This window comes from Grus americana, chromosome 1, assembly GCF_028858705.1.
Source record: "Grus americana isolate bGruAme1 chromosome 1, bGruAme1.mat, whole genome shotgun sequence".
NCBI classification, from domain to species: Eukaryota; Metazoa; Chordata; class Aves; order Gruiformes; family Gruidae; genus Grus; species Grus americana.
In genome coordinates, this window is record NC_072852.1 from 181,631,586 (window position 1) to 181,655,069 (window position 23,484).

A 23,484-nucleotide genomic window follows, 5' to 3' on the forward strand; every position below is an offset into this window, starting at 1 on the left:
ATACAGTATGGGAAAAGCAGACAATATACTCTAATTTAGTTTTTAAATTAGATTAATAAAATGTCCTTTAAATGATCTCTGAGGATATTGGGAAACACAAGAAGTCTGAAAAAAATCTCTTTATAAGAAATTTGCAAGCATGGGAAAACTTTAGTAATATATATTAAAAAAAAAAAAAATGTGTATGTATATTTAAATTGGGATTGATCTTACTCTCAGTTCCTATTCAGAAGTAATCCCCATATAGTTCTTTGTCTGCTTTTGAACCCTCTTTGAAAAGGAAGATAATTTTTTCTTTTTGTTGTAGTTATTCTTATGCCATTAAGCATTGCTGATCACTTGTATTTTTTGTGGTAACCAAACTAAAGAACAGTCTTGAAGTTGAAGCAAACTAACATGAGTTTTCTACTCATTTGGTGCTAGTTTTAATGCTGCGCTGAAGACTTTTCCCTCCCAATATTCAAATGTACAAGTCTGTGTGCAATTGTGGCAACCCTTTATTATGTGTGCGTACTGTCTATGTGCCTGTGTACATGTATACTTTTTCTGTTAAATTGTTTTATGCAGAAATTGTTTTTAAGTAGTGAAGAAACACTTTCATATGAGATGCCATTTTCTATTTCTAAAAAACTCTCTGACAATTTAAAAGACTAGCTCCAACGGGAGACTACAACAGAAACGTATAACTGAATGTTTGCCAGTTGTCAATTGTTAGTGTTTTTACACAAGTAGCTCTGAGTTTTAAAATGGCTGGACTTAAAATAATTTTATATGTATACAGGGTTCAGAAAGAAAAGTTTTTGTTTAAGAATTTTTGAAGTCAAAGTTGTTAAACAATGAAGCCTACAAGCTTTTGTTTACTGAGAATTGATAGCAACAACAACTTGTGCAGGTTGAGGTTGTAGCTTCCACTGCATAAATATCGTTAGGCTAGAGTTAGCTTCACACATAAGGAAATCACGTCATGGAGTTGATGTGTGCATCATGTATCGTTATATTTTGCTGATTTAGCTCCAATTTTTTTTTTTACACTTTCATAAGTCTATTCATGTTTTTGCAAATATTTTGCAAATAATTACTTTTTAATAGAGAAATGTGCGCATTTTTGAGCACAGAACTCAAATAATGTATAGAATTAAAAAATATTTAATATGATCTTTCTAGGGATTTTTAGCAATGAAACAGACCGTTACTTATGGTTTTCTTTAAAAGAGCTGAAGGAGTTCAACAGTTTGTCCTCACCTTACCTTACTTGGGTTCACAATTAGTAATATATATGAATTGTCAAAATAATCAGAAGTAATCTTTTTCTCAGTGTTTTAACATTTCTTTTTTTCTCTCTAGCTGAAGGACACAAAGTCGGCAGATCAAAAAACAACATTGCTCCACTTTCTTGTTGAAGTGTGTGAAGAAAGCTATCAAGATGTCCTGAATTTTGTTGAGGATTTTCAGCATTTAGATAAAGCTAGTAAAGGTTTGTATAGCTAACTAAAATTTTTGATTCTGAGTGCATTGCAGTGTCTTTTATATGTGATGATGCTTATTTTTTACTAATGTTATTTTAAAAATATACATTAACAGTCTGTATCAGAGATCACTAATTTGAGCTACTGTGAGTGGTCTTGAAGAAATTTATTGTTTGGTCCTCTAATATTTACTAGAGGATTTCCCATTACATTTCTTCTAACATATCTTCTAGATTTGTTGTCCAAAATACATTTCTTTAAAAAGTTCTTTTCTATTAACAGATCTTAAACTATTTCCAACTTTTCAATCTTTCATATGGTAAATGTAGTCCAATCACGCAGTGTCTTTCAATTCAGAAATGCAAAAAAGCTATCATGCCACCACATAATTTTTTATTTTTTTTTCTAAATCAGAACAGTTTTGTCTTCCCTGCATGTATGTTTTTCATGCAACAATAGCATTGGAAGTCTGGAAAAATAAATTCCTCTTTTTACTGCTTCATTGTGCAGCATAGAATATGGTAAATCTCAGCAGCAGCTTTTTTTACAGTTAATTTCTTAATTAAGAGTGCCTTCTCCATATTTTATCACAGCTTAACTAATTTAAACTGACTAAGCATGGAGTTAGAAATTGATGCCACCTCAGCACTGTCATACTCTTTCAGGAAAAGAAGATTGGATAGACTGTCTCAGTTAATCATTTTTTTAGTTTATGTCACTTTGGAGAATATCACTGTTTATCTGTATTGCTTTGTACTGTGTCACTCAGTCTCCCTGCCACAAACCAGAGCTTTGCAAAACCTGCTCCTGATAGAGAACTTGAGATAGTGGTCACTCACATAGAGTTCGCTTCCTGTTATCGTGGTTCTTAAAGTTTCCAATTTTAGTTGATGCATTATAACCACTTAGAAGTTCAAGTATTTTGAAATAACTGTCAAATGCTTCAAGCCCTTCAACCTTACTGTTTGTACTGGTAATAGAAGGAATTTCTGCTGTATATAAATTTAGTATTTTATTCATTATTTTCACAGAACCCAGTGTTAACTGGCCACTGATTTTTTTTTTTTTTTCATTACTAGTAAGTTATTGGCTGTAGTGTGGTTGAATTTTGTATATCAGCCAGAAAAACTAAAATATTCCTTATTAGAAGCCATTATTTCGATGTAGACAGTCATCTTACATGAAGCTTCTGATTGTCTTCTGGGAGGCTTCTGAGATATAAAACACTGATTTGAAGAGTAGCCAGTAATTATCATTTAGTCCAGGTTTTCTGTTCTTTCCTAGGTATCTGCTACTGACTAGATGAATCTTTGATGTCATTCAGTATGTTGGAGGATAGAAATCAATGGCCACGTTTTCATGTTTATATACTGAATTTACTTCAGTGTGTTATGAAATGTGTTTTGCGTTTCAGTTTTACTGTATGAAAAAGACAAAGTCTTAGGATATCTTTAATAGATTAATGTATCAATGTGTGTGTTTATATTTGTTTCCCTACCTGCAAAATTCCATTTTGTTTTGAAAGACTCCTCCTGCACTGGAATTTTGGAAAATCCAGTAGATCCCAAAGACTGCAGCTTATGGGTTTTTTAAAAAACCTTTTAGTACTTTTGCAGAAGTATATTTTTATGAAGCAAGTTGATTTAATATGCACAAAGTTTTGCACAGTAAATTTTTAATGAAGTGTCTATTTTTGCTTGAGCTTACCAAAAGGTCAGTTAAAAAAAAAAATCTGTGAATCTGTGATAATGGATTCACCTGGTCTGATATAACTTACTGATACACTGATGAAGACTAACAAGTTGACCAGGAATTATGGTGAATAATTTGCATTGAGGCTTCTACAGTGAGCTGGGAAACACAGCAGATGTTACAAGGCATCATTATGGTTGCTAAGGAGAGTGATAGAGGGGTAGTGATAAAAAAATGTTTATTTTGATGATCGTCTAGTCAAATATGCTTTTTCCAGAAGAAATACTGGTCATGCTAGAACAGAATTTGGGTCTTGAGGGCTTAGATCATCTCCTCCATTCCAAGAAACTGTACTTAGTGCTTAAGAAGAATAATCCATCCTGGGTTCTATGTATTTGAGGCAGTTCAGAGTTCCAGTAAATTTGGAAAACCATTGGATCCAAAGGTTACAGCTAAGAGTTACAGATAGTACAAAGGAAGGGAAGTCAGGCTGAGTTTTCCCTTTCATCTGATAGGAAGGTTCTGTTTACATATATGCTGCTTTGTTGGTCAAATTTGTTGGGTGAGGAGATACATCAATGTTTTCTGGTTCTGTATCATACCGATATAATGTTCAATTTTTCTGTGAACCATATAGGCTGCATTTTGTTCCGGTATTTGTTTTTGAATCCGTTCTCTACCTTTAGTCCTAGCAAATATTAGGGTCTTGTAGAGGGGTTGGAATGACCTTGCCTTCATGGTTTCACTGAACTTTGTACTCTGAAGTAATTTTTAAAAGTAATTCCAAGGAATAAATCAGTGAAGTTTGATAGCATATTCTTTTCTTGCATACCTATGTTGCAACCAATTTTTTTATTTAGTTGTTTTTATTTCCTATCTACATATTCATTTCTGTAAATACAATAATTTCACATTTTATATGTGGCATAAAGGTATTATTTGCAAGTGTCCTTTAAATTATAAACCAAAATTCATGTGGCAGAAAAGTGTGTAAGTGCCATTTAAACAATATTAACAGAAAACTTTATAAACACTATAAAAATGGAACTATACTGTACATTTATTGGTTTTGGTTTGATCACCATCAAGTGATTTTTAAGTCTTCCACAAATTTCTTAAAATAAGTCACTTGAAAGATGCTTTTTAAAATTATTCCTTGACATGACTGTCCTATCAGTCAGCCCATTTGTAGCATATCTTGTATCTTTTTTAATTTGTACTTGCTCATTCTTAAAACATCTCTCCTAAGTTATTTCTGATTCAAAACATTAGAAAATTACAATGTTTAGCAATTCATTTTCTTTTTATTCTTTTTAGAGGAAACATTCTTGCTCCTTTCATTTCATTAAATATTTTCCAGTAAGTGTCATACAGTAAGCTGTTAACAGAGCTTGCGAGACTTTAGGAGCAGTGACAAAGTCTGTTAGTTGTGAAGCTAACATGTATTTTATGGTATTTTATAAATGATAAAAAATTCATAATATGTAAATTAGTTATTCTATAAGATTTTTTTTTTAAATATAACTGACAGGAAAGTAGCAAGGACATGTGACCTATGCAGTTGTAAGTTTACTTCAGGATATTTAATTGGGGTTTTTTTCTATTATGTGCTAAAGTTTTAGTTTCTACTTTTGTAATACTAGAAGTAGGCTTAATTCACTGTTACAGTACATGAATTAAAGATACCTTTTTGCTTTGAAGTATAACAAATCCTGTTTTTTAACTACTCTTAGATCAGCAGGAGGAACTTTCATTGCAGCTAATGAGCTTACTGATATGACAGTTCCTGAAGATTCATATAATCAAAGCTGTCTTTTCTTCTAAACATAATGACTTTCCTGCTTTTCTAGTAGTATTCCAGAGAAGAAATATTTTGGTAATTTAGTACAGTTCTTATTTTATGGTATTCTAAAGATTTATATTGCATTTATCCAGGCTGCTGTTTTATTTGATTGACTCTAATTTACACAGACCTTACAGGTAACAGAGTATAAAGTCTTCCTTTCATACTGTAATAACAATATAAAACTGCACGTTTTCCTTCCTCTAAAAGTCATTACTCATTGTTGCTTTACGAGTAACTTATCCATTTTCTCTTTTTTGAAACTTTATTCAGTTTTTTTCATAGATTAATTAATTTCACTTTTTTTTTTTTGTAAAGCTAGGAACCAAATTGTAAATGTGAAGTTTAATCTATATTCATTAAAAACAGAACACCCCCACCTACAATATTTAAAAACATTAGGACAACATGAGAGAACAATATTAATATATATGCTATAAGTAATCTATATGTCAAAAGGAAAGGATTTTTTTCCTATTACAGAATTTCTAAAAGCTTCTGGGAAACTTCTCAGTACTATGAAATAACATACTTTTTGCTATGCATTGTTTGGGCTTTTTGTTTTGTCTTAAGTAGCGAATTCACAGTGTATGTTTTCAGGTATTGAAAACACAGGATTGTTGTGTTGATTTAGCTGGGGTTTTTTTTTTTGCGCTTTCAGAAAACATTACAAACTTCATGAGTTATGCAATTATACTCAATCAGTACCAAAATCAATAGATGGTTCCACTGTCTTGCAGATTATACAAGTTTCTAAGTTTTTATAGCAGACTCATAGTGTGGAATGGTAGGTTATTCAGAGATTTACTTTAAAAATGTTTGTAACTAACATGGTAACAATTTTATCTTAATTATGTCTTTTTTTTGTTTAGAATATTTTTTTAAATGCAAAATTTATTTTCCAGGGGTTTTTTACGTTATGTATGGGATGTTTCTCTGCCTCAAAACATAGTTTTCAAGAATGATGGCTATGAAGAATAACCAGGACACTAGCTACCAACCAGAGGTCCATTTTTAGAAGTCCAGTTTTTTATTCTATATCTGTTACCTCAATTTTCTTTTTTTGATGGCTCTTCAGGAAGAGAGTAAAAAGAGTTCTTCAGAATATTGAAAAGGGAACAGTATCCTTGTTCATTCTTAGATGTTAATTTAATTAATTCAGCTATTAGGTAGGTAGCTTCACTTAACATATACATTTCGTCTTTGTTAGGTTTTTGAAAGGTTTTTGTTAGGTTTATGAAGTACAGTTGAAAGTAGCTATGTGGAGATTTCCATGAATGGCAAGAGAATAATGTGACAAATGGCTTATGTTGCAACTTTCTGGTACACACAGGGCTGTAACTCAAAATCTAGTAGTAACAATCACAAAATGTCACGAATCACCCTTATAGTGAAAACACAGGGTTTATCCTGACCCCACCTGGAGTGCTGTGTTCAGCTCTGGGACTCCCAACATAAGAAAGACATGGACCTGCTCGAACAGGACCAGAAGGCCATGAAGCTGATCAGAGGGCCGGAGCACCTCTCCTGTGAAGACAGGCTGAGAGAGTTGGGGTTGTTCAGCCTGGAGAAGAGAAGGCTCCAGGGAGACCTAATTACGGCCTTCCAGTACATAAAGGGGGCATACAGGAAAGATGAGGAGGGACTTTTTACAAGGGCATGTAGTGATAGGACAAGGGGTAATGGCCTTAAACTGAAGGAGGGTAGATCTAGATTAGATATTAGGAAGAAATTCTTTAGTGTGAGAGTGGTGAGGCACTGGAACAGGTTGCCCAGAGAGGTTGTGGATGCCCCCTCCCTGGAAGTGTTCAAGGCCAGGTTGGATGGGGCTTTGGGCAACCTGGTCTAGTGGAGGGTGTCCCTGCCCATGGCAGGGGGTTGGAACTAGATGATCTTTGAGGTCCCTTCCAACCCAAACCATTCTATCATTCTGTGATTTTCTGAGTGAAAATCTAATAGTGCATCTATGAGAACTTCTAATTTCTTAGTCTGTGATCTTGTTGGTTGCATATCAAGACAGGACCTAAGGGAGGTATGAACCATATTTTATGCCTTAGTTTACATGGAAAGAAGCCAATGTATGTTTTGCAAGAGCTATTGAATACTCTTGTAAGTTAGTCTAGAGACAGCTAAACAAACTAAGCATTCCTTACATCAAGTGGAAAAAAAAAATCTTAAAAGACATGTGGACTTAATTTCAGAGATTTTATCATAGACAGTAAAGAATTTGATTTTATACTCCATGGAAAATTGCTGTCAAAGTTGACAAAATGAGAATTAGCAAAATAACTGCATGAACAAGAATGTAGTACTTAATCTTATAAAGGAACTTGCTTGTCTGGGGAACAGTTGTACCCATTGTGATTTCTAATGATTACTGTTACTTCAGTAAAGATTTACTGTTACTAGGAGTAGAAATGTCCTAGTGAAATGAGGTGATTAGACAAAATTAAGAGCTGTTGTTAATACAGAGGAGGGTTAGAATATCACAGTCAGGAAGAGGACCAAAATGTGAGTGTGGGAGTAATAAAGAAGAGAAAAATAATTCATTTAATTACATTGCTACAAGTACAAATTAGTTTGGAAATTAGATAAATATGCCTAACTATTAAAAGAGTAAGGTTGCAGAATTGCCTTCCTGAGACATATTTTCCTTTGTGGAAAAAAACCAACCGTATGCTTTAAGATGGAGGTTGATTGCTTATAACAATGATTATATAAATGTGGCACTCAAAATAGCAAATACTAAATTTTATGGGTCAAGAAACAAACAGTAATAGGAATTGAAAATTTGGGTTGATTTGGCTTTCAATCTGCTAAAGTAATGGTATTAACCTTAAAATAAATTCTGAAGTGTAACAATGTAATGACAGACAAAGAATTCCCTGTGGAAAAGGGGGTTTGAGATACTGTTGTTTAAAAAGAATTAAAATATTTTAAAAGCCATCTTTTTTTAAACTTTTTGTTGTCAAGACTGAGAAAACATATAATGTTTTTAGCGATTAATTTTACAGTATTATAGTGCATTAAGCAATAGAGGAAGTTATAAAGTAAATATTTGTCCGTGAATGCATTGGTTAGATTAGAAGTATTTCAAGGTCTAAATTGTGTGAAAGAGTTTCTTATAGAAGACTGAAAGAGCAAGTTACTTTGTGGCTACTGTTTTTTAAGTTATTTGAAGAGGACTTTTTTTTTAATCTTGAAAATCTTAGGCTAAAAAAATATATCTGTTTACCAGAAATGCACCATTTAAGACACAAAAATGTGCTACTGCACCATTTAAGATTCCATACCAGGGACATTAAATATTTGCAAAGGGAAATTCATGGGAAATTTATGGGGGTGTGGCTTACGTACATCTTTAAATATTTCTACAATTTTGTGTTTATTGATGTTTTTTGCACCCCTGTCTATACCTCTAATGGATCAACAACTTGCTTTATTGGGACACAAGTCCTACATTAGCACACTACAGACTTGCCATATTCCTGTCAGAACCATTTTATAATGAATTGAGCCTGGTTCAAAATAAGTAATTAAATATGCTTTCTGTTTTTTGTGGTTTCTTTTTTGTTTTGTGGTTGGTTTTTTTTTTTTTTTGTCTGAGTGCATTTCACAGTATAAAAATTTTGGTTTTAAAAGCTGATGGAACCTATGCAATACTGTTATGTATTTATTGCAAATGGTCTCATTTCTTTTAATGTTTGTGGCTTTAAGTTGTGCACAGTACTGTTATTGGGCAAGTAATTTTAAGATACGATTACACAATGAATACTAAAATGTAAGCGAAATATTCTGTTTCTGTAGGGCACAGAACTATATGCATGTCTTACAAGCATGAATTAGCAAGTCAAATATTAAGCAAGAGTTTGAGTATTTGCACATTTTTACCAAAACAGTGCTTCAATTTCTAATATGATATTGAAGTATGTCAGTAGTCTGTGAAAGTAGCTTTCTTTCTCTATTGTCTTCCAGTGATCCAGCAGTTAAGTATCATGGCCAATCCCTGGTGCAGTCCTTGAGCCCCCAGTTATTTAAACATGTAGACAGATCAGGATTCAGATAAAGCTGTTCAATACTTTTAATTTCATATTAATTCAACTGGGTATAAATATCTAGCTGTTACTGAGATGTTTCATTGCTGTATAGCGTTTTAAGTGATAGCAAGATTAAGACAAATAGAATATTATTGATACTCTATAGGGGAAAAATGTAGATATCTGCTAAAAGACAAAGAAAAAAATCTCAGGTGGGTTATGCAGAAATCAGTTGCAAGAGGAAACTTAAAATGGCAGAAAGGGCAATGGAATAGAAAAGCTGGATACATTGTGCAGATGTATAGACTCTTGAAGGTAAGAAAGCTTAATTTTAATGAGTAGGGAAGTGTTGCAAGTGCATATATGTATGTGTGGGCTTGTGTATCTCACTACCTATATATCTGTCTCGAGGAGTTAGTGATGGGATTGTTTAGAAGACTGATAAATCTGGCTAGTTTTAAACTTTATTAGACCGCTATTCATGAGCATTTCATGCTAATGGTTCATTCTGAATCATTATTAATCACTATCGCTGTGTATTCAAAGCAATTAGTTATTAACAATCATATCCTAAATTAGCTGTGAATATACTCTACACATTGCAGTCAGCACGGTACTTCATGGTCTGTGCCCCCAAGGGTCAAGGTGATGAGGCTCAAGAGCTCTTCAGTAAGGGAAACCGCAACTCATGTGAGGGTCGTCTTTCTCTTCCCTTCTCCAAATTTGATTTATTCTTTTATAAGAAGATTTTGTCTCTTGTTAGTCCATCATTGCACCGTATCACTGTGTATGGTAGAACACAGTGGGGGGATATTACCTCCCCATGTTGGGGCAGGTGCAGTATTCTGGTGCTTGGCCATTTTTTACCCTTGCCTTAGTAGCTGCCTCTTTCTTTCAATAGCAATCCAGTGATGAATAACTGATTGTCCTGGTTTCAGCAGGGATAGAGTTAATTTTTTTCCTAACAGCTGGTATAGTGCTGTGTTTTGGATTTAGGATGAGAATAATGTTGATAATGCACTAATATTTCAGTTGTTGCCAAGCAGTCAGGGACTTTTCAGCTTCAGGTATTGCCCCGCCACCGAGAAGGAGGGGGTTGCCCAAGAAGCTGGGAGGGGACATAGCCAGGGCAGCTCACCCAAACTGGCCAAAGGGATATTCCATACCATATGACATTATGCTCTGTATATAACTGGGGGGTTGGCCAGACAGCTTGGGAACTTGCTGAGCATTGGCTTCGAGTGGTGAGAAATTGTGCTGTTCATCACTTGTTTTGATGATGATGATCTTCCTTTTCTGTCCTATTAAGCTGTCTTTATCTCGACCCACAAGGTGGTTTTTTTGTTGTTGTTTTGCTTGTTTGTTTGTTTATTTTTTCATTTTCAGTTCTCTCCCCCATCCCACCGGAGGGGGTGGTGTTGAGCAAACGGCTGTGTGATTGCTTTAGCTGCTGGCTGGGTTAAACCACGACCCTGACCATCAGTGAATTGTTTGTCATTTAGAGGTTTCTGTTTTCAACTTTTGCCCGTGTTTTCAAGTTCTGAGCTTAAACTGTACATTGTAAAAAGAGACATGTTGTGTCAGGCTGCATTTCACCTGGGAGGTTCTCAAAAGAAGTTTGTAACAACTCTAGTGCAATGGGGCTTTTCTGTAGGTAGTACAGGATAGTATTATTATTACTAGGGAACTGGGTACAAAAATACTTATGCATTTGTCATGGTTTAACCCTAACCAGCAACTAAGCACCACGCAGCTGCTCGCTCGTTCCCCCACTCAGTGGGATGAGGAGGAGAATGGGAAAAAAGAAAAAGTCGTGGGCTGAGATAAAGACAGTTTCATAGGATAACAAAGGAAGATAAAGATAATGTGTGAGTCTTGTTCAGGGCAGAAACATTCTTTGCGTTGTCTGTGCTCTTCATCCTGCTTTTGGAGTGAGCTTTTTGGGTGAGATGTGTGGAATCACTAATGGTTACTACTTTGAAACTTGTGGTTTAGCCCCAGCCAGCAGTTGAGCACCACGCAGCCACTGGCTCGCTCCTCCCTGCCCCGGTGGGATGGGAACAAAATTGGAAGTAAAAGGTAAAACTCGTGGATTGGGATAAGGACAGTTTACTGGGACAGCAAAGGTAGAGGAAAATAACACCCCCAGTATTTAGAATATACAGACCAGGTGATACACAATGCAGTTTTTCACCCAACGACCATACAGGACCTCACAAAGAATTTCCTGGAGCCATGCAACCCCTCCCCAGCTAGCCCTCTTTTATGCTGAGCATGACATCGTATGGTATGGAATATCCACTTTGGCTAGTTTGGGTCAGCTGTCCTGGCTGTGTCCCTTCCCAGCTTCTTATGAAAATTAACTCTATCCCAGCCAAAATTCAGGACACAATTTCAGAGAATTAATCAGAAAATTCTGTCCATCAGTCCAGTATGAAGATCAAATGGCAAAAGCAAGAGTATATATTCAGATTTTTTTAATATAATATGGTGTATTTTTCTGCATCAGGCTTGTCACTGTCACACTCTGCCCTCAAAATATAGTGGCCAGAATAGCACAAGGGAAGCAAAATATCTGTAGGCAAGAGGAAGATTCTCTTCATACGGCGATTGCAACCATCCGAGAAAATTGTCATACAGGGTGGCCTACACGTAGGTTTTCTGAAATACCAGCTGAAATATCTGGTGCAAAAAGTAGCAGAAGGTTTACAGCAATATAAATGAGAGCGCACACAAGTACTATTGCTTTGCTTTTTTATCTAGGATTTAAGATAAAACAGGTGTAATATCAAAACTAGATGAAATATTGCTTTAATTTTAAGTAAGAATTATGATCTGGGGATGAGGTAGGAGGGAGGAAAATATCTCCGTAGAAATTTATTGAAATAAAAAAATCAGAGTACCATATTTTTATATTGTAAATACCACTTTCCATTTCTGCATTCTGAGATAACTGAGATATAGGACAAGAAGTTTAGTAAGCACATTTTTAACCAAGTTTTGCTGTGGCTACAGTAATGCTATGTTACTACAGAACGTTTAAGAAACTGAGGGGAAAAGAATGATTTAGGCAATTACAAATCTCTTTATCTGACCTTAATGATATGAAAGTTTATAGAGCAAAGAATAATCAAACGTGGAGGTTAGTGAGAGTAGCATGAAATAGAAATTAATTTATTGGTAGTAGACTATTGACTCAATTTCTTTTTTTCTTTTTTTTTTTTTTTTTGGACACATGAAATCTGTGTTGACTTCAGGAAAGCATTTGATATTATGTGAAGTGGGAGAATATTCATTAGAATAAAAAGAGGAAGAAACGTACTGTCTGAAAGGAATATGGCAAAAAAATAATTGTGGTATTGAACCAATGAGCGTATCTGACAAAGGGTTAGACAGCTTTGCCAGCTGAGAGGGGAATTGGGTTGTCATCACTGAATGATTCTGAGGAAGCAGAATAAAAGAAATGAAAATAAATAGTATGAAGTACAAGATCATGCATCTTGATACTGTAATAAGAGCTTTAGTCAAGAAAAAAGGATATTTTGTCATGACATAAACAGATAAGGTATTTCCAGTAGAACTGTAGAAATAGTAATGCAAACATTAAAAGGGCTGGTGAGTCATGACCCGAAGTACTATGCAGAAAGGTTTTAAAACAGAAGCAGGTGAAGAGGCTTCTGGAATAATCATGGTATTAGAAAACCTGAACCGAGAGGAAACTTAAAGGACAAAGTTTTTTTAACCATGAAAGGCAGAAGGTGAAGAAATCTAATTATTGCCTATGAAAATATCAGGAGCCTTTTTGAAAGAGAGGTATGAGAGTTCAGAGGGTGTAAGTGAGAGCGTTCCGTCACACATGCATTGTATTCAATGAACAACGTGGTTTTGTGGGCTCACTAACGTTCCAAACCCCAGTCTTTGTTTCCAAACTATCAGATGAGTTGCTTAGTTCACTTGGGCTTGGGTTTATATCTGAATCCTCCCAGGCTTTGAGGACAAAGTTAGGGATTTTTTTTTTCCTCTTCTGCCACTCTTCTATTACCCTTCAGACTTTATACCATATTTTCTAGAGGGGCTTGAGCGAACGTTGGCGGGTATTTCATGTGATCTTGTTGTTGAAGAGCTGCTTATATTTATAGATTAGATTTTTTTTCATCTGTTTTCACTAAATTGGAAGTTGCAAAGACAATAGTACCAAACTAATACCAGCATATTGTGAGCTAGCCTCTGCTTGAGGCTGTTATCAGAAATATAGTCTTAAAGGAAAATATATCTAATAATTGTGCAATGCTGAAATCAAAGGAATGCTGAATTTTTGTATTTTTTATATCTGTGACAGAGAAAAAAAACCCTTCAGAACATGATGGAGATGTAAGGATTCTTGATCAAATATGTAACTGTTCAAGGTCAAAAGAACTGAAGTAACAGAAATACAAGATTGGCTTTGCTGGAAGGAAGAATTCAAAAATCTCTTGTGTACAACCTGTTAATCAGCTCTAGCACTGAGTTGTGGGTCGTTGGATTTTTTTTTTTTTTTTTTTTTTTTTTTTAAATCTAGGTAAAAGAATGTAGCTGTTATTCAGCTGCTTCCTGCAATTGATGTAGAGGTTTCTCTTTTTTATGGGATGGGTTTTTTGGTTTGGTTTTTAGGTTTGTTTTGAAACTTGTGTACTTGCTGAGTCTCATCATTCTGACATTTTGTAAGTATGTCACTTTAATTTTATGCTGTGAACTCTTTTTTTATGCAAGACTGTATTATGAAGAGTCCTATTGACAGTTACATTAAGTACAAGGTATTATATTCTGTGTTTCTTAGCAGCTTTCTAAGTAAATCAGTGTCTTAAAATTGTGTGTGCCTACCCTCAAAGGCTTCTTATGACAGCAGAAGTATGACCTTCTATTAAAATCAGGTTTGTTTCTGGAACCTGTGAAGACTGAAAGACATATGTAGTCAACATTGTCAGCTTCTAATTTTAGCTCTGCTTCCCAAACAAAGCAGTTTCTTAACTACCAAAGCCAGCTGACCTACCTGGTGATGATGTGGGCTTCCCAATCACTGAGTGAAAATCTGCCAAGTCTAACCTACACTTGGAAAGCAGTGTTTTTGAGTAAAGAGAGGGTTTTAAAAATTGTGATTATAAACCAAATGATGAGTTATAAATTATAATACCAACATGTATTTGTATTACTTAATTCTTTTTAGAAAAGTTGATTATCTCCAAATTGTTTGGTGGTTGTTTTGGGGTTTTTTTTAGTTTACATTAGCATTTTAACAGGTTGCCTTTGATCATTTTATAGTTGTGTTAACCTTTCTGCTATGAATGGGATTGTAGTTGCTATGCAACATTTTACTCTCGCCGTTTGGGGATTGTCAGGCTTTTATGAGAGAAATATGTGTTCGGTCTGTGTATCTTCTATTTTCCGTCACATAATTCTTCTCAGAGGATGAAATCATGGATTTGCTACAGATCCAAATAAGGTTATAGGTCCACAAACTTTCTCTGGGGACTTTTTAGATGAAGTTAAAGGTAGCTTTACCTTTATAGGTACAGTATGTTATAAATAAATAATTTTTTTTTTAAAAAGAAAAAAGTCATTTGTCTAAAATTCAGAGTATCTTCTTATCTCTACATATTGTTTCTACAGAACATATTTACATGTTTAGTTTAATTCATAAACAATCAGGAAATAAACTAACTGATTCCAATAATATAAATCCAAGATAGAATACATGCTAACAGGACTTATACTAAGGTTACTCTTATGGTCTTGATATTTTAATCAACTGTTTACAGATCAAGTGTTCAAATTCCATGCATTGCTTCAAATGGCTGAAAGTTGTATTTCTCTTTTTCTGATAAAGAAAATTTGCAGGTTTTCTGCATCCTTCTGTAAATCCCTGATGTTTGCTGTCTACTCTTTTCTTTTTCCTAAGTCCCTGTTTTGCTCTGCTGCACTCTCTCAAGTGCTTGCACATCCCTCCAGCTTGGCGAGCACTTTTCGCTTTGACAAATTCTGTTGTGTTTTTTACCAGGCATTGAGCTTTCAAACTAGGGAATAGAGTCTTAGGTTTTGTGCGTAGGTGTTTAATAGCCCCGTTTTCTCTGTGTTTTGAGGGTCTTATTTTCTTCCTGATCTTCCATGCAATTGTTCGTATTTTCTGTTTTAACAGAATGAGATTGAAGAAAGCTTTGTGGTTCTTGGAGTAGCTTCAAAACTTGTCCTTTAGTTAATCAGAAGAGGCAGACTGGCATACGTATATCTCGGGTTATTTAAAACAGACTGTTAATTGCAGTGCAAAACCTTAGAAATAAAAGTAAAACAAAATACAGTGTTGAAGCAGCATATATCTAGTCCGAATGAGGCAACCGCATAAGTGAGGGGAACTGAACGTGAGTGACCCTCTCATCTTGTAAATTGTTCAGTGTGCTTTTATTTCAGGATTAAAAACCTAGAATGCTGATTTGGGTAAGGTTTGAAGTCATGTATTTTACAAACAATGTTTCTTGTTTAAGGTGTTAACAGAATGAATGTTCTGTATTTTAGTCTCAGCAGAAAACCTGGAGAAGAGCCTGAAGCATATGGAGAGGCAACTCCAACAGCTTGAGAAGGATTTGCAGACTTTTCCAGTTCCTGAAGATAAGCACGATAAGTTTGTAGCAAAAATGTCAATATCCTTTGGAGTATTCTTTAAAAAAAAAAACAAACCAGAAGTAATTTAACTTCATTACCTTAAACTTTAAATTTCTTTGCATAACTTCTGTCTAGTCTGTAGCATTTATTTTTGAAAAACATAACTCTCCCCTCGAAAACTAATACATGAACAGTTCAATTAAATGATTCGTGGGTAGTGGATTGAATCAGGAGAAAAATGCTTACTGTCAGGTTTTACACTGTGTATAAGTTTCTTAGCTTGGTGAAAAGTAGTTATAATAGCAATGTTAAGCACTTCACTTTAGCGTTAAATGATTTTTCATGTGAGAATATCTTAGAAAAATATGTCTGTGACCCTGTGTTTATTTGTTTTCTAGTGTATACATTACCACTGTGCATTACACTGTGAATGTTTTTGTACATGCAACCAGAGAATCAAAAAGTTTCTCTTATTTTCTGAATGAGATTCATAGCATATGAAAACTGGTTTCTGGTCTTATTTTTGCCAAAATTCCTTTTCTCACTGTTTATTCCAAACCCTGCAGTCAACTTTACTGACTCTCTCATAAGAAAACTTTGTGACATGGTGGTACTTAATTAAAGTAGAAAACCCCCATTTTTTCACTTAAACGTCCCTACCAGATGATGGTCACATATGCTTGGCACTGATAGTAATCTGGAAGCAGAAATACCAGCAGATAGAGAAACAGGTTGAAATTTCCTCTGTAGGCATGGTTGGGTTATTACCTAGCGGGAAGACTACTTTGCTGTGTACAAATACGGGGGGCACTCAGGAGACAGTCCTCTTGATTAAACTCATACTGTTAAATAAAAGATGGTAAGGAACCCTGAGGCCAAGTGGATATACTGGTTCTTGTTGCATTAGGGCAGCTTTCCTCTTCAGTAGACTAGCTGCAACCAAAGTGTTTACAACTTACCTTTAGGCCTTCTCTGGACTCTGTGGGTTATCTGTAAACTTTCAGTGTTGCTACTAATTTTTTATAAGGTCAAGTATTTTGTTGGTGAGGTTGTTCTGTTCGTTTTCCATGTAAAATACTGTCCAGCAGGTTATAACATAGTAACAGAAATGTTTTCTTACACAACAATTAAACTTTAGCATTTACTTTTAGGATGTTGTAGAGGCTGAAAATGTAAATGAATTGCATATAAGGCTTAGATAATGAGCTAAAGATAGTACGTCTGGAACTCTGAAACACAATAGTCCAGAGGTAGTTTTAGCACAGAAAACTCACTAGCATACAGACTGGTAACCAAATACTACATCAGTTGAATCATCATGCTGTACTTACCAAGTTTCCTTCTTGTTTTCCCTAATCATCCGGTATTGACTGCTGTCAGAAACAGGTGAGATGAATATTTGGTCTTATTCAGAATAAATCAGTACCAGTAAAACTAGCCATACTACATATTTCATTGTATTAGACTATTCAAATACAATGTTTTGAACAGTAAATATTATGAACAGGAATAGTTTGTCTTCACCTACTACCTCCCCCAGCAGACAGGCAGTAATTTCAGAACAGTAAAGTTGCACATGGATTCTAGTAATGTCTGTGAACACACTAATTAAAGAAGCTCACTTTTAGAAAAACAGGAACTTCAATAAATTCCAAAGCAGAAAAGGTTTGATGTAAAGGTTAGATAATCCTGCACAGCGTGATGAAGCCTGGACCTGTCTTTACTTTTATTCCTATGACAAGGAAGGCTGAATGATGCTGATGTCTTGAAAGGCATGCAGCTCATAAAAAGAAACCAGCAGGAAATCTGAAAAAGGAAGGATGGTGCTTTGTTGGAAATAATTTTTCATCCTGAGTACAATTAGGCTCCATGGACAAGTAGGCTATTACATCCTGTTGCTAAATATCACAACCCAAAGGCCCCTAATGAACTGATTAGCATTCTTGTTTCTTTAGGAAGTCAGATATATGCACAGTTGGTGCACTCTTTTATTGACAAAGTCTATAATTATGAATATTTCTCCTATTTATTAGATTGTGCTAGTTTGTCAGTCATCTTATGTATACTAGCTGAAAAGAAATTATAGTTATTATTGCAGTTCTTTTGTTTGCTTTAATTAGGAAAGTGAAAGAATATTGAACTGATATTGATTTAGAGTATTAAATCCATTGAGTGAAATGTTCAATAAAAAGCACAGTGAACAAAATACACTTGCATGTTCAAAATAAAAATTTAGTGGGTTTATGGAGAGTATTTAAATTGCATATTAAAAGCTTAATTAAGTAATTTAGTCAACATGCTCTTTATCAGTCCAGCTTGCATCTCATGATTTTCTAAGTACCAGCTGAGAAACTCTTGACAAGTTTCAGCCTACCACTGAATGTAGTGTTGATGGAGATTTTCACAGAAGCTTATAGAAACAATACTTGAGAGACAACAAGTTGGTTGCTGCCTTTCAGCTAGGAACAGAGTCCTTTCTTTTTGATCAGTTCTCTATTCTTCTTTTCTTGCTGTTTAAGTTAATTTATTGACATTGCAAAAAGGGAAGGAATGGCACTTACCCCAGTCAAAGCCTGATTGGAGTGAGGTAGAAGAAACCCATTTCAAATACAAATTGGAGACTACATGCTGCCTCTAAACTGTCGGTTACTTAATCTACCTCATAATTTGAATTTCCCTCTGTGCAACATAAAGAAGCTGAAGTCTGTAAGATGTCCTAGCATCCTAAGGACTTTGAAAGCTTACAGGACCTGAGTTTGTTAGGTGAAAAAAGATGTATGTTGCTCTTTGGGAGAGGGTCAAGACATTGACTGTGTCAACAGGTAATGAGATAGGGCTTTGACAAACAATGTAAATTTAAGTATATAATTTCTTTATACAGGTCTTTAATATCTGGTCTTCAGGCATGTATTAAAGCTAGCACTGGTTTTGCTCATAATATGTGGGGTATACAAACCGGATGCAGCAGCTCTGTGTGATACAAATACATGTTGATTTGTTTTAGTATTATAGAGATAAGTAGGAGTGAGTCAAGGAAAAGGTATTATGTGACAGATACTCTTCAGAAGGTGCTAATTTAAAAATCTAAACATTTCTATGTGTTTCTTGAGCTACAATATTCAGATACGGAATTTTACTGTTGAACCTGCTGTACGCATGTAAAAGGAAGTCTCTATGACGTGTATTTTTCAGACAATTGCAACTCTTCCCAAGAAATTGATGTGGGAAATCCTCAACAGACCTCTACAACATTCACACCCTTTGGCCTTAGAAGAAAATAGTTTGTTGAAATTCTGGTTTGAAGTGACCTCAAAGTCTTTTTGCACCAGCCTTTGAAAAGTTTGCCGTATTTTTACAGAGACTGTAGTGGCAGTCTCAGTTCCATTTTGAAGATTCTGCTAAAATATATGCAGCATCTATGCAGCTGTTAATCTTTTGTTCTTATGCTGAATCATATTCCTTTTTTGGATTGTCTACACTTAATACGTAGGTTAGTTTGTGAAAAAAATCACAACTAGTGAATACGGGGTCTTTTAAGGAAGTGTTTGGTACAGATTAACATCCGTCGTTATCTTCTCTAGGATAACAGCTGCTTTTACTTGACTTGATACCCTGCTCTATATTACTATTTTATATAGCACAATATATTAAAATCAGTATAATGTTCAGATAAGCAATTCACTATGAAAAGAGCTGCCATGAATATGCAAGACCAAACATGCAGCAGTTAGAATTTTAGCCACAGATATTACTTGTCTCAGCCCTGCATTGCTTTCCTGTTCCATTAATGAGCAGAATGATGATCTGTAGTCCCATGAGTCCAAAAAGGCAGTCTGTGAAGTGAAGCCACTTCAGAAAAAGTTAACAAATACCTAACTTCTTGATTTCCTTTTCCTCCCACCTGTGTTGCAGTGCTTCTGTACTTCTGGCTTCATTCATCCAAAGCCAATGAATTGTGTAGCTGATAATGCATATATATCAACCTGTTCATAATAATTACAGTTGGGATTGCTGTACTCGGTAGTATTCCCTGTTGTCTCCAGTTTAGCTAGTGCTGGCTAACAAAAGCCGTATTTAAGGAAAAAAAGGAAGAGGACTTATTAGAAATACCTAAATTGAAGCACAGTCTCAGTAGAATGCCAAGAGCTTAGGATATCCCATAATGCACCAGATGGAAAATAAAAATCTCAGGATTCATTGTGCCTGGCATTGCAATGTTGGATAGTAAGCCATCTTTCTGGAATGCTGCATTTTGGGTTTAAAATTGTGCATCATGTATTCAAGGGGAGTCAGTTTTAACAGTATAAACTAAACAGCCTATATGGACTCTAATATGGAGTATATTTTTTATGATGAGAGTGGTGAAACGCTGGAACGGGTCGCCCAGTTCCCCACCCTCCCAAGTTTCCTTTTCAGTATATACTCTGGCATATCATTCATTTATAAGATGAAGTATACATTTTCTTGATAATTTTAACTTTTTTTATCATGCTTTTTTCCTTCCTAGAAAACTGAAAAAAGTTACTAAAATGTTATATGTCATTTAGACATAGTGACAACAAAACAAATTTATCTGATTTTCCTTTACCCTTGCACTCTGGAAATAAACAGCCTCATAATCACAAAAAATAGTGTAGTTTTCCCTAAGTTCTTTTAATGATCTAAGAATCACAAATAATAAGTATCCTAAATTGTAGGATCAAAAATAAAGCAGGATGTAGAAATGTTTGTTTCTAGTTTCACTTAGCATTAATTTTACTGTTTTCTTTTGTTACAGTTGTTTGTTGTTTTGAGGTGGGTTTTTTTTTGAACTACTGAGATTTCTTTTGATGGTCCTAACATGTCTTTTGTCATGTCTTGTTTCTCATAATCCTTTTTTTTTTTTTTTTTTAATATTTGGGCAGCTGTTACATACTAATCTTTCATCAGCTTTCCTTGTTGTCCCTCCAATAGTTTTTTAACATCCTTAATAATTTTAAAGAAACTCAAGTCTGGAGGGTAGTTTCCTATAAGCTATGTGCATCTTCGGAGCTATGTAGAGGAGAGAAATTCAAATTGGTGTGGAAGAAAAAGCAGGTCAGCAAAATCAGTTCTCTTTGAGCTGTTGCTAGCCAGTCAGCACAGGCAGTTTGAAGCTGCTCACGAGCTGCATCATGTGAAGTCAATAGACACATGGAAAGAAGCTCATACTGGCTGAGGAGACTTGTCAGAGGAAAAGAAAGTTTGAAATCAAGTGGTTGGGCATGATGGAAGATGTGTCACTTAAAATCATTGAAATCTAGGCTTTAGGTAGTCCTTTTCTACAAGACTGTCGTTGTGGAGACTGTTCTGCCCTTAGAGGCCCAGGTAGTGGCCATCGTAGTGACTAACTGGAATGTTGTGCAAGTGCATTACTTCTCCTTTCCTGCACGTGTCTGAGAACGTTATTGTATGACCTTCTGGCATAGATTCTAAATTACAAAAAGAAAATCATTAACTACTTGGTATTTTAAAAGCAGTGTTAACAAACCAGAAGGACATTTAACAGAGAAATTCCAATGGGATTCAGCCTCTAAACAAAACTAAAAGAAGAATGCATCACAGAAAACCTGAAAAGTGAAAGCGATCACCCAGCAGCAACTTGTTACTGTGTATTTAAAACAGCACAGTGGACAAAAATTCTATTTGTCTAGATTTTAATGCACTTGTTTAAAAAACTTGTGCTTCATAAAATAAAGTGACCATAGTGTATGTATCTGTAGTATGAAGTATACAAATACAGTAAATTCGCTTTTGCAGTAGTTGGGGTGGGCAATTGGGAGTAAAGGTAAAATTGCCATTTCTTGTCTTTTATAGTCTTTCCTGCAGCAGGAAAATAATGGAACATAAATATTTGTTTAGCTACCATTCCATTAAAGTAAACACTTTATGAAGTTGTCCTACATAAGGAAATGACAGCACACAATATTTCTTCTTTGAGCTGCTTTGACAAAATATATTATAAAAAAATCTTGAATAAACATGGTTTTTTTATTTCATTTATGTTATGCAGTATTTTGGTGCAGTTTATAAATTGTCTGTCTCTTGTAGAAGTAGTTCTATTGTTTTCACCTCTAATTTAATTAAGTGGTATTGACATTGCATGTAGCCTTACAAAAAGCATAAATACCTGATGCAGCCACCAGGAACAGAAATTAATGCATTGCTGTTGCTACAACAGCATTTAAAAAAAAAAAAAAGAAAAAAAGCTATTAAGATGAAGTCTTTAATCTTTCATGGTTTTTACTTTTAATACTGTTGTTTATTAACATTTCTATTTTTACTCTAATTTCTGTAGAAACTATACTATTTCTTGATATATTAAAATATTCAGGTTAGTTATTGGTATGTGTACCTAAATTCCATGTAAATTGTAATTTATATATCTAAACCTTTAGCTTAAATAAGGAGACAGTGATACTAAATAAACTACATAGGTGCTTTAAGTTAGATGAGTCCCATACACTTCATTTCATACAAAATTATATGTAATAGCATAATCTTTAAAGAGATTGAGAAAAATTGGTGAAAGCACCCTGATTTATTCATAGGCCTAATATACACAGTAAATACTAGAGAGCATATATGAAATGCAAGGAATTCTTCTGATACTTCATTTGATGCCAATGAAAAAATGTGTATGAAATACAGATCAATGTTAAGTAAAACCCGTGGGTTTGACTGGATTCGCTGAGTATTCTTGCAGCCTTAACAGCAATGCACAGCTTTCTAGTTCATGCCAAAGAAGATTTTCAGAAACTTTCAAGGATGCATGAGAACATGGAAAAACTCTATCAGAACGTGATGCGATATTATGCCATTGATCTGAAGAAAGTTTCAGTGGAGGAGTTTTTAACGGACTTAAACAACTTCAGGACAATGTTCATGGTACAGTCTGTTTATTTTATGCCTAATGTTTCTTAGAAATTGTTTTTGTAATCTTTCAGTTATTGAACAAACAAAAAATAATTTTCTTCCTCAAATGGTATCTGATACTCATATCAGAAATTTTACTTTGCACATCCTAAATTCTTAGGACATGCTAAGGATAATGGAGCTTTGAATTATTATCTGTGGTTTATTTCTTTCTGAAAGAATTGGAACTTCCTAATAACAATGAATGTAATTTAAAACTGAGCCTCTTTTATGCATGTATAACCTAAAGGGGAAAAACCTGAAACTCTACCTTTTTTAAATACTATTGCATTTTCTGCTTAAAGGATGCTTGTTGTTGACTTAAATATTCTAACAATTTTTCTATATTTATAATGCTCTTTCCATGCAAAATCCAGACCCAAGATTTTATTTAGTTTCATTTTTCATTTGCCTACAGCACTTGATCATTGTCAAGATTTATGTCTGTAAGCAGATTCCCTGCTAAACTCAGAGCTCCTTATCCTGGCTTAAAAAAATAGCATATTTTCCTCAAACTCAGTCTGTTTCTAAGGATCTTTAATTTTTGTGACAACAGATTGTCTAGGATTTTACATTTTAGGCATTTTAAATGCTTGCTTTCTTCTTTTTCCTTTAAAAAGGATGATCTTTGAGGGGAGGGGCTAAGAATTATTATCTTATTGTAAATATATGAATTATATTTGACAAGCAAACAGTAGGCTGATCCAAGTTATTGTTGAGTAGCTCCTTTGGTATAGAGCTCAGAACATAGTTATAACCATAATTCAGACTCACTGTTAGTTAGCAGAGCTTTGCCTTAAACTCATCTAAAATAGTCATAGATGTGGAGGTTAGCTCTGTCCTTGTATCATAGGGCAGCATCTGAATAATGTATACAAAT

General features: G+C 34.6%; 1 protein-coding gene across 2 annotated transcripts in view; it reads left to right on the top strand.

Moving 5' to 3' along the window:
* DIAPH3 (diaphanous related formin 3) overlaps positions 1 to 23,484 on the top strand; it is a 256,877-nt gene that overhangs the window by 143,964 nt on the left and 89,429 nt on the right. For both annotated transcript variants that reach the window (XM_054812840.1, XM_054812841.1), the window contains 3 exons: positions 1,345 to 1,474; positions 15,585 to 15,709; positions 22,413 to 22,577. In XM_054812840.1, the coding sequence (XP_054668815.1) occupies positions 1,345 to 1,474; positions 15,585 to 15,709; positions 22,413 to 22,577 (420 nt within the window). The remainder of the gene's footprint in view (positions 1 to 1,344; positions 1,475 to 15,584; positions 15,710 to 22,412; positions 22,578 to 23,484) is intronic.